This window comes from Lottia gigantea, assembly GCF_000327385.1.
Source record: "Lottia gigantea unplaced genomic scaffold LOTGIsca_35, whole genome shotgun sequence".
Classification (NCBI taxonomy): domain Eukaryota; kingdom Metazoa; phylum Mollusca; class Gastropoda; family Lottiidae; genus Lottia; species Lottia gigantea.
The window spans coordinates 1,413,161-1,425,739 of record NW_008709190.1 but is presented as its reverse complement, the minus strand read 5'-3'; the positions used below and the strand labels follow the sequence as shown (position 1 = coordinate 1,425,739).

At 31.4% G+C, this 12,579-nt stretch overlaps 2 protein-coding genes across 2 annotated transcripts; both read right to left on the bottom strand.

The window, feature by feature from the left end:
- Positions 1–1,028: 1,028 nt before the first annotated feature.
- LOTGIDRAFT_162698 (hypothetical protein) lies at positions 1,029–3,129 on the bottom strand (the record flags this gene model as incomplete). The annotated part of the gene is made up of 4 exons (XM_009058698.1): positions 1,029–1,276; positions 1,641–1,835; positions 2,370–2,688; positions 3,103–3,129. The coding sequence occupies 4 exons, from the start codon at positions 3,127–3,129 to the stop codon at positions 1,029–1,031; spliced, it is 789 nt and encodes a 262-aa protein (XP_009056946.1).
- Positions 3,130–9,187: 6,058 nt separating this feature from the next.
- On the bottom strand, positions 9,188–11,079 carry LOTGIDRAFT_162697 (hypothetical protein; the record flags this gene model as incomplete). Its single annotated transcript, XM_009058697.1, has 4 exons — positions 9,188–9,435; positions 9,907–10,101; positions 10,716–10,772; positions 11,028–11,079. The coding sequence occupies 4 exons, from the start codon at positions 11,077–11,079 to the stop codon at positions 9,188–9,190; spliced, it is 552 nt and encodes a 183-aa protein (XP_009056945.1).
- Between the last annotated feature and the right edge of the window lie 1,500 nt (positions 11,080–12,579).

Below are 12,579 nucleotides of genomic sequence, written 5' to 3'. Positions count from 1 at the left end.
TTTTTAATGGGTATTTGGTATAGTTGTTAGCTTTGTAGCCTACTAAATCATTGATTCGATGAAAGAGTCGAAGAATAAGTTTACAAAAAATATCTTATTTATCAAATAAGTACTTGGATCAGGGTTAGCTTAAGTAGGCCTACTCGAATACCCATCTGTATAAATTCCATGTAAGTCATGCAGGTAATTCTTTCCATCCATGTGCATAACTGAGTGGTTCTGCACATTTTGGAAGTAAATCTCCCCAGTTCCCAAACTTTCAAGGCCACTATCAACGACACATTGTGTTAAAAGGACAGATTCACCGTCCGTTTTGTGTGTCCATGTTTGACCGTGGAAATTCAAACCTTCAAATCCATGTCCGGAATTATCTTCGTTAAAGTTAAAATGACGACTCGTCTTTTCTGGAGACTAGAAAAGACATGAAAGTGAAACTTCTAGTTTGAGATATTTTTGAAATAATTATGCCATTGTTGTACATTTCTCATACTTCTGAAGACTATTTATATATATTCAAGACCCAAATCAACCACTGAAAATGTCGAACCTGTCCATGTCCGCTGTAAAGCTTTTGTCATTGTGACCTTGTAATACATCAGGTGGACATGATGAGGAAATAATGTGTGATTGAACAGTTTGATCCTTCAAATGGTGCAGTTTAAGATGCCCCATGTAAATTCTATAAATCAATGTTTGCACCAGCATTATACATCACTTATGCCCAATCCCGGTAAATGACTTCGCATGTAGTGAAATAAACATCAATTTATTGACTGATTACAATAACAATATTCATCGGTTGGTATTTAACAAACAGCTGCACCCAGATAAACATATTGATTTTGACTTAATGGGAGTTACTGTCGGGAATGAACTTTAAGGTTGCCAGGGAGGTTATGATCTGGGAGTTTGGGGAGTATAATTATCATATTTGGAAATTTCGCAGAAATGAAGTGGGTTTACAAAATATCTATATAGGGAAGGGGGTGGGGATACCCCTACTAACGCCACCACTGGAAGGTATACACTTAAGAAACTGATACAATCATCTCTCGAAAATGTAAAGGTACTGTTGGAACTTGTTGTAACTTGACAAAGATGAAGCGGGAACCAAAAGGTTGGATTGGTGACATGTTACACTCGGTTATATGGTAAATTGTTTGAACTTGTTGGTCGTCTTTATAACACCAAGTAGCTGTCAGATAGGTTGCATTGTTACAGCTTCCTTCGTTTTGAAATCCAATTTCAAAATTTCTTATTTTATCAGGTTCAAAATCTAAAACAAAAAAGGCTTTCAGTCCATTCGACAAATACATCTTTAATTTCAATAATTCATTTGGTTTATAAGGCCAAACTGTTTTTCTCTTAGGCTTTAGATAGTAGGTACTGTTCAAGGTAATTTGGTCACAATATTTTTTTTTAGACCAATTTATCTTATGACCTATTTAAATTATGATCAATTTAATTTGTGACTAATTTACTGTGTGACCAATTTACCAATTTACCTCGTGACCAAATTACTGTGAGCTTGTGACCTGGCCAATTTACTTTGTAACCAATTTACCTAAATCCAGAACATATCTTGCGAGTTACAAGGGCTCGTTTTGACTTTTTCTATTGACATTAAAAAAAAAACGTACTTGGATCGTCTCTGTTATAAATGGTGATCTTTGTAAAATCATAATATTTCAATAAATCCACGCACCACCAGGAGAAAGTTACTTTATGAGTATGAAAAAAGGTCGTAAAATCACCATCCACGGCTCTGCATGACGGCATATTGTGTTTTAAAGTTGACATCCCCGTTGGCTTTCCCATGGCTACATTTTCTTTATCTGAATAGAAAGAAATAAAAATTTCATACAAAGACCCATGTAATAAATAGCTTGTCAGACAAGATAACTCATGCCAACATAGCAATGTTTGCTTCAACAAGAACGTTTTATCATAAAAATTTGCGACATACGATGAAGAGATACTTTGCTTGTATTGCATCCGGTAACTGAACTTCTATATATACAGTAGTAGGCCTATGCAAAGCTTATTATTAAAAATGTTGTAAATTATACATAAAATATTTCTACTTCATCAACTTAAATTTGTATTAGAAGGGGTGAAAAAAATTCCTGATTGATCAGTTTAAACTAATTAAACGGTTGGGAGTGCGCTAAAACACGTCCTGGTTGAATGCGAAGGGGAGACGGATGTATTTTTTCGTCCAGTCACGACGATTAAAATTGTCAGTGAATTTTTACAACCGATCATGAAGGGGCACACAAAGCGAATATTAAGAGCGCGTATATCAAATGCACCACCCCCACCGTTCCCTGTACCCCAACTGGCGCTACAACTGGTTACATAATACTTACTTTCTTCTTGTGGTATAAAGAGTAACATACCACTGTCCTCAGAAACGTTTTCACAATCTGCAGGAAAATGATCATAGAGGAAACAATCTTTTCTTATTTTATTGAATCCAAACGCAAAACATCCAGTCGTACTCGAACAAACTAAAGCACAATCTAGTTTCGACCTTTTAACACTTTGTTCGTAAAACTTTTGTATGAGTTTATCTCTGCGGTATATTTTGAAATAATGGCCTGTCGATTGGTTTGATGAGCATAAATGTACCAGTGACAAAATAAAAACACACAACACTTCACTTATTAACTTCATATTATCTGAAAACTAAAAGTAATAAGTTGGTTTTAAATGTACTAAAATAAAATATATCATAAATGAATCAAAAATATTCTTAAAGCTATCATGCTTTCATAAAAAGTAAAATTGATTACCCCAAAAAATCAGGCCTGTGTCTCCGCTATTAGTTCCCAGATGCACTGTTAGTCTTCATACCTTTTTACGCTTCGATTCGGTTTTTGCGTTTGCGGGTGGCTGACAGCTGTCTAAGTTCCAATATTTGGGAATCCCCTTTATGGCATCATTACTGTGGGCGATTTATCCTTCCCTCTTTCGTTTCCTGGCCCAATAACACGCGGTTTTCATTTAATAAATGAATAATATACATTGACGGTTTTGCGCAATCAACGTACACGGACATATATCACGTTTTGAGTTTGTGCTTGTGTTTGAGTTACTTACCCATGTAATCACAGATATATAAGACATTGTTGAAATTGGCTGTATCTTGAAAGCATTTCAATATTCAATATAATGTATTTATTTGTTTCAGAAAACTCTATTTGGTTTTTAATTTTTTTAATTTTAATGAGTACATGATTTTTAATTTTTTTAATTTTAATGAGTACATGATAAACATTGAGGAAAAAATTAAGCAACTCTGTGGAGACGTTATAGATTAAAAGTCTCTTGCCGAGCGTCTGTGCTAAGAGGGTTCTCCCAAGAAAATTTCCGAAAAATGAAAATGATTTGGTGCATTCAGACACATTTTTTATAAGGTAAAAAAAAACGTATAAAATAATATTTTTAAATTTATCAAAAATAAAGTTTGGATGCAAACCACTTTTCTTAGCAGGCAAATGCCCTCACCCTGTACCTCCACTGTTTGTAAATATGCAAACCAGGCAAAAGGTTGCGTACGTGGGCCTATTTCAAAAAGTTTCGTGAGAGGAAAGACGTAATGAAACTTAATTGTTACTAAAATTATTACATAGACATGCTTACCTGTCAAGTTGGTAAAAGCCTATGTAAATTATAATAATTCCAGCAATTTTTTTTATACACCCATCTTCTGCTAGAACTATTTTAAAGTGATAATAAACTCTTAAGATTGTTAATATTGTTGAAGAACTTGGGACATATTGATTATTAAAAATATTGATTTTAAAGAAATACAATCTTTCAGAATGAAACTAAAATTCAAATTATCAAACGTGGTCAATAAGAGTATATATGCATTTAGTGAAATCTTCTAGATTTAATATCAACATTAACTAAGATTACTGTAAAATGTTGATTATAAACAGATTGATGTAAAGGATATAGATCTAACTAAGATAACTGAAAAATGTTGATTATAATCATATTGATTTAAAGGATATAAACGTAACTAAGATTACCGTAAAATGTTAATTATAAACAGACTGACGTAAAGAATATAAACCTAACTAAGATGACTGTAAAATGTTGATTATAAACAGATTGATGTAAAGGATATTAACGTAACTAAGATTACTGTAAAATGTTGATTATAAACAGATTGATGTAAAGGATATTAACCTAACTAAGATTACTGTAAAATGTTGATTAAAAACGTTGATGTGAAGGATATAAACTTTACTAAGATTACTGTAAAATGTTGATTATAAACAGATTGATGGAAAGGATATAGATCTAACTAAGAAAATGATCATAAAGGAAAAAATCCTTTCTTATTTTATGGAATCCAAACGCAAAACATCCAGTCGTACTCGAACAAACTAAAGCACACTCTAGTTTCAACCTTTTAACACTTTGCTCGTAAAACTTTTGTATGAGTTTATCTCTGCGGTATATTTTGAAAGAATGGCCTGTCGATTGGTTTGTCGAGCATAAATGTACCAGTGACAAAATAAAAACACACAACACTTCACTTATTAACTTCATATTATCTGAAAAAAAAAAAAATTAGTTGGTATTAAATTTACTATATAATACGGTTCAATTAAAATTAGCAATGTATCACACCAAATTTCAGTTTCAGCAAATCAAGTAAAATTTTGATTCGCATTTTAGAAAAATTAGGTCGCAATTTAAAATGTTCCAGTTGTAAACTTGAGGACGATCTTGCCAACGACTCTAGCTCTTGAGACAGACCACCGAGAGTTGGCCCAAAACTCTCACGAAAAATATGCAATTTTATTTGATTTGCAGATCAGCACACTATAAGTAGAAGGGTCGGATCAAAAACTAAGATTGCAGTTTAACATGTACCATGTAAACGCCATTCGCTCTACGTTTTCCGATTTTCATCTTTACAATGCAAACAAATCAAAAAGTTTTGTGAGATGACAGACGTAATGAAACTTAATTATAACTAAAATTATTACATAGATATGCTTACCTGCCAAGCTAGTCAAAGCCTATGTAAATTATAATAATTGTTTTATTCACCCAGAACTATTATAAAATGATAATGAACTTTTCAGAATGTTGATAAGTACAAAGGAACTTAATTAAACATAATATTGATCATTAAAATATTGAGGGGCAGAGGGGCGGCAGAGGGAGCGCCCCCACCCCGTCACAGTTCTGAAAGTTTTACGGGCAAAAATTTCATAGGTCAGAAATTCGGGCAATCTCAGATATTTGATATGCTATATTTGATTATAAACATTAGCCGCGTTTAGACAGCCACAATTTATCCGGGCCAGGTCCGGACCTAGTATGTTTAGCAGGGGGCTTGTGCGCATGCGCAATAATGACCTTGACCCTGTTACTTTATTCGCGGGAACAACAATCTAGGCTAAACTTTGACAAAAAAGGATCGACTTACTGTTAAAATGCGTGCCAACGGGGAGCTACATGGAGTGATGAAGAGACCGAAGCTCTGATCGCTATTTGGGGTGACGAGATCGTCCAAGTTCAATTGGAAGATGCCAGTCATAATCACAAGATTGCTGTGTGTCTCAAAAAAAAAATTGGAGATTCTTAAGGTGCGCTTTAAACGAGACAAATTCAACAAAAACTTCAAAATCATAGCTTTGTTTAAAGCGGTCGCCATTTTGTATGTTTGTGTTTTTTTCGCCTCCTCTGACTGGAGAGCAGGTCTACTTTTGATTTTGGCCCTCTGAAAACAGTGCTGTGTAAACGGTACAGGCCAACCGGGCCGAGTCCGGACCGAGTACGGTTCACTTCAAGTGGGCCAGTTTTTATGGCTGTCTAAGCGCGGCTACTGATGTAAAGAATATAAACTTAACTAAGATTACTGTAAAATGTTGATTATAAAAAAAATTGATGTAAAGGATATAAACGTAACTAAGATTACTATAAAATGTTAATTATAAACAGATTGATGTAAAGAATATAAATCTAACTAAGATGACTGTAAAATGTTGATTATAAACAGATTGATGTAAAGGATATAAACCTAACTAAGATGATTGTAAAATGTTGATTATAAACAGATTGATGTAAATGATATAAACCTTACTAAGATTACTGTAAAATGTTGATTACAAACAGATTGATGTAAAGGATATAAACCTAACTAAGACGATTGTAAAATGTTGATTATAAACAGATTGATGTAAAGGATATAAACCTAACTAAGATGATTGTAAAATGTTGATTATAATGATATTGATGTAAAGGATATAAATCTAACTAAGATAACTGTAAAATGTTGATTATAAACAGATTGATGTATAGAATATAAACCTAACTAAGATTACTGTAAAATGTTGATTATAATCATATTGATGTTAAGGATATAAACGTAACTAAGATTACCGTAAAATGTTAATTATAAACAGATTGATGTAGAGTATAAAAATCTAACTAAGATGACTGTAAAATGTTGATTATAAACAGATTGATGTAAATGATATAAACCTAACTAAGATTACTATAAAATGTTAATTATAAACAGATTGATGTAAAGAATATAAATCTAACTAAGATGACTGTAAAATGTTGATTATAAACAGATTGATGTAAATGATATAAACCTAACTAAGATTACTATAAAATGTTAATTATAAACAGATTGATGTAAAGAATATAAACCTAACTAAGATGACTGTAAAATGTTGATTATAAACAGATTGATGTATAGAATATAAACCTAACTAAGATAACTGTAAAATGTTAATTATAAACAGATTGATGTAAAGAATATAAACCTAACTAAGATTACTATAAAATGTTAATTATAAACAGATTGATGTATAGAATATAAACCTAACTAAGATGACTGTAAAATGTTAATTATAAACAGATTGATGTAAAGAATATAAATCTAACTAAGATTACTATAAAATGTTAATTATAAACAGATTGATGTAAAGAATATAAATCTAACTAAGATGACTGTAAAATGTTAATTATAAACAGATTGATGTAAAGACTATAAATCTAACTAAGATGACTGTAAAATGTTGATTATAAACAGATTGATGTAAAGAATATAAACGTAACTAAGCTGACTGTAAAATGTTGATTATAAACAGATTGATGTATAGAATATAAACCTAACTAAGATAACTGTAAAATGTTGATTATAAACAGACTGATGTAAAGAATATAAACCTAACTAAGATTACTATAAAATGTTAATTATAAACAGATCGATGTAAAGAATATAAATCTAACTAAGATGACTGTAAAATGTTAATTATAAACAGATTGATGTAAAGAATATAAATCTAACTAAGATGACTGTAAAATGTTAATTATAAACAGATTGATGTAAAGACTATAAATCTAACTAAGATGACTGTAAAATGTTGATTATAAACAGATTGATGTAAAGAATATAAACGTAACTAAGCTGACTGTAAAATGTTGATTATAAACGTTGATGTGAAGAATATAAACCTAACTAAGATTACTGTAAAATGTTGATTATAAAGAGATTGATGTGAAGGATATAAACCTAACTAAGATGATTGTAAAATGTTGATTATAAACAGATTGATGTAAAGGATATTAACCTAACTAAGATTACTGTAAAATGTTGATTATAAACACATTGATTTAAAGGATATAAACTTTACTAAGATTACTGTAAAATGTTGATTATAAACAGATGATGTAAATGATATAAACTTTACTAAGATTACTGATTTATACTCTTTTATTCATCTAAAAATGAAGATTACATATCAAATATAAATAGATATAGTTAAAGGGACAGGCAGGCCATTTTTGGACGAATCATACTTCAGTCTCAGAAACTGTGGTAATCAGTAATAGTATTCACAGATCACCGTCGAAATTCGAGCCTTCAAATCCATGTTTGTCCAAAATTATCTGCGTTTGAATGTTAAAACGACGACTCGTCAATTTAAGTTACTCTGTGATATAAAGAAAAGACATATATAGAAATAGTGAGTAAAATTTCCTAAGTTTGAAGTACTTTTAAAGGAATTATGTGATTTTAGTATATTTCTAGTACTTCTGAAGACTATTTGCATTATAATCAAGACTAAAATCAACCCCCAAAATGGCCCACTTGTTCCTTTAAATAGATCACAAACGGTAAATAATGAAGATATAGATAAATAATTTAATAATATATAAATTAATTAGCAGTCTCAATACATAATCATACAAACATTATACAATTATACAAACATTATACAATTATACAAACATTATACAATTACATAAACATTATATAATTATACAAACATTATACAATTATAGAAACATTATACAATTATACAAACATTAAAAATATTACATATAATATAATAATAAAATTATAAATATATATAGAGATATTTGGAAAGAATTATAAACCAGTCAAATTAAAACTAGACCAAACTTTAATTTCGTTTTTATTAGTGTTTTTTTTAAAATCCAACCACTTTAATTCTTTAGGGTCTAACGACAGGCCTGTTGAACACTGGTCAGTTTGATAATACTGCCAGCCAATCAAATTTCCGCCCTCTCCAAAGCTGGGATTTTTTGACGCGAACAAAAGGTGTATTCCGAGAATAGCAATAGTCACTGAATTATGCACCATTTGTTCGCGTCACAAAATCCCAGCGTTGCAGGGGGCATAAATTTGATGTATATTCCACATGTAATGGTAACGTTAGAATTAGTTCGTAAACACTTAAAAGATAATTGCAATATAATATAATATATTATATCTACAATTTTAGATTGTAGAAATACATGTAGTCCAGTATAACATAGTCTCTCGTGATTTAAACAGTTACAAATAATCAAAACAACAATATAGTTGCACCCATTTCTCTTGAAGGAATCAGTGGCGGCGCCCACCATCTGAAACTGGGGGTGCAAATAAGGGCACAGACTGACTTTATGGGGTTAATGTAAGGATTGAGAGTCCAAAAAGGGAGTCACTTAGCCTGAAACCCACCAAGGAGGTTCTGAGGAGGTTTTGACTCGGAAAAATAAAATTGATTTGATGCATTTGGACTCATATCTGGGGAAAGGGTAAAAAATCATATTCTCGGAAAGGAAATGGGGGTACAATGTCAACCCTCCTCACTCACTTGGCCCCCACAGGCGCAACCGCTTGATTGGAATATAGTTAAGAAACTGAAACAATCATCTCCCGAAAATGTAAAGGATATATTGGAACTCTTTCTAACTTGACAAAGATGAAGCGGGAACCAAAAGGTTGGATTGGTGACATGTTACATCCGGTTATATGGTAAACTGTTTGAACTTGTTGGTCGTCTTTATAACACCAAGTAGCTGCCAGATAGGTTGCATTGTTACAGCTTCCTTCGTTTTTAAATCCAATTTCAAAAGTTTTTATTCTATTAGGTTCCGTATCTAAAAAAGAAAAAAGTCTTTGAACAGATGCATTAAACATTTGTAAAACTAATTTGATTTATAAGGCTAAACTTTTAAAGAAAAATTAAACATATACATGTGTATTGCTGTGGAAAGAAACAATTTCTTATGCATACTACAAATTGGTACTTGCAAAATATTGTCTGAATTCAGGTAAATCGGTCGCAGGGTAAATTAGTCACAAAACAAATCGGCCTCATGGTAAATTGGTCACGAACAAGTTGTAAAATAATGTTGGATACTAGAAGACTTTCTATTTGTATACAGATCTTGTTTAGCTATTCACTTATTAGGCTATGCTTGTGTTATAGGCACAGAAGTTTGTTTCACAACTTCATGACGACAGTGACCAATTTACCACCGTAACTGTTTTACTTTGTGACAGATTTACCTACATTCAGAAAAAACTTTGCGAATTAAAAATGACTTTATCTATAAAAAAGAACGTACTTGGATCGTCTCTGTTATAAATGGTGATCTTTGTAAAATCATAATATTTCAATAAATCCACGCACCACCAAGAGAAAGTTACTTTATGAGTATGAAAAAAGGTCGTAAAATCACCATCCACGGCTCTGCATGACGGCATATTGTGTTTTATAGTAGATATCCCTGTTGGCTTTCCTATGGCTACATTTTCTTTATCTGAATAGATAGAAATAAAAATTACACACAGAGGCTCGTGTAATAATTAGCTTGTCAGACAAGATAACTCATGCCAACATAGCAATGTTTGCTTCCACATGGACGTTTTACTATTAAAATTTGAGACATACGAAGAACTAGACATAAATAGTCTAAAGAAGAAGGGATACCTTGCTTTTTTGTCAACTTTAACTCAACTATGTATGTTTTTAGATGAAAACGTTGTATATTACACAAGGTTTCTTAGATATAAAATTTATTCGTATTTAAATAAAGTTAAAAATCATAGGTTTACCAATTGCTTATTAGATAATATTAAGCAGTTTAAACTAATTATAGTAAAACTGGCTGTTAACGCCCTAAAAACACGTAAAATAAGTAGAATATACAATTCTCTACAATTTGGCAATTTTAACTTAGGTTACCGTGAATATTGAAAAATGACAACATTTATTTCTTGTTTCGTTTCATCATACCTAATAAGAACATTCCAAATTTTTATTGCTACTAACGCGATTTCAAATTTGCGAATATCAAGTCTTAAAGTGAGCTGTCGAACTGTCCGAGTACTCGCAGGCTTTCGGAAGATTACATACACTGTAAATACTACTTACTTTCTTCTTTGGGTATAAAGAGTAACATACCACTGTCCTGAGAAACGTTTTCACAATCTGCAGGAAAATGATCATAAAGGAAACAATCTTTTCTTATTTTATGGAATCCAAACGCAAAACATCCAGTCGTACTCGAACAAACTAAATCACACTCTAGTTTCGACCTTTTAACACTTTTTTCATAAAACTTTTGTATAAGTTTATCTCTGCGGTATATTTTGAAATAATGGCCTGTCAATTGGTTTGACGAGCATAAATGTACCAGTGACAAAATAAAAACACACAACACTTCACTTATTAACTTCATATTACCTGAAAAATAAAAAAGATAGGGGACCACAGCCATATACGCCCACCACGGCATGCGAATGGTAAATAATAAAGATTTTGGGGCAAGGGCAATAACTCTGCTTCTTACGGTCGAAAATAGCTCAAATTCGAACTTGATCTTCGTTTTATGAATATGTATACACATACCGAATTTCATTTGATTCCATCAAAAAATCTAGTTTTTAGAGCGTTTACAAGCAAATGTTGACGGACGGACGGACCGACGGACGGACGGACCGACAGGGGTGCCGACAATATACGTCCACATAGAGAGATGTGGGCGTATAAAAAAATTACTAAATTTACTATATAATACGGTTCAATTAAAATTAGCAATGTATCACACCAAATTTCAGTTTTAGCAAATCAAATTTTAGAAAAATTAGGTCGAAATTTAAAATGTTCCAGTTATAGACTTGAGGACGATCTTGCCAAAAATCTCACGAAAAATATGCAATTTTATTTGATTTGCAGATCGGCAGACTATAAGCAGAAGGGTCGGATCAAAACATTTGCTCTATACGTTTTCCGATTTTCATCTTTACAATGCAAAGAAATCAAAAAGTTTTGTGAGATGACAGACGTAATGAAACTTAATTATCACTAAAATTATTACATAGACATGCTTACCTGCCAAGCTAGTCAAAGCCTATGTAAATTATAATAATTCCAGCAATTGTTTTATTCACCCAGAACTATTATAAAATGATAATGGACTTTTCAGATTAATATGTACTAAGGAACTTAGAATATAATATTGATCATTAAAATATTGATTTTAAAGAAATGCTACCTTTTTAGAACAAAAATAAAATTTTAATTCTCAAACTTGGCTCACAAGAGTAGATTATATTCACCAGAATATTATTGAAGAATATTTTTAGTGTATGGATAATGATTACTTTGTCTATAGATTTATCGGTTATCGGCCAAGTATGAGTAAATTTGCTTTTCACTCTAAACGGTAGTTTCCATTCAATCCACTTCTATCCGAATCCTAAAGAAGATGACTGTATTATGTTGATTATTAACAGAGCGTTGCCAGTGGCGAAGCCAAAGTGGAGGGGGCATAGGGGGTAGACAGAGGGACAACCCTGAAAGCAAAAATCTCAAAGGTTAGAAATTCGGACAATTTCAGATATTTTAAGATTAATGTAAAATGTTGATTATAAACAGATTAGTGTAAAAAGTATAAACCTAATAAGATTACTGTAAAATGTTGATTATAAACAGATTGATGTAAAAGATATAAACCTTACTAAGATGACTGTAAAATGTTGATTATAAACAGATTGATGTAAAGGATATACATTACTAAGATTACTGTAAAATGTTGATTATAAACATTGGTGTAAAGGATATAAATCTAACTAAGATGACTGTAAAATGTTGATTATAAACATATTGATGTAAAGGATAAAAACCTAACTATAGATTACTGTAAAATCTATAAAATCTAAAAGTTATAAACTTCCATGAAATGCATAATATTGTAAATAGAATTTTTGAAAATAAAGAACTAAGGATTATATGA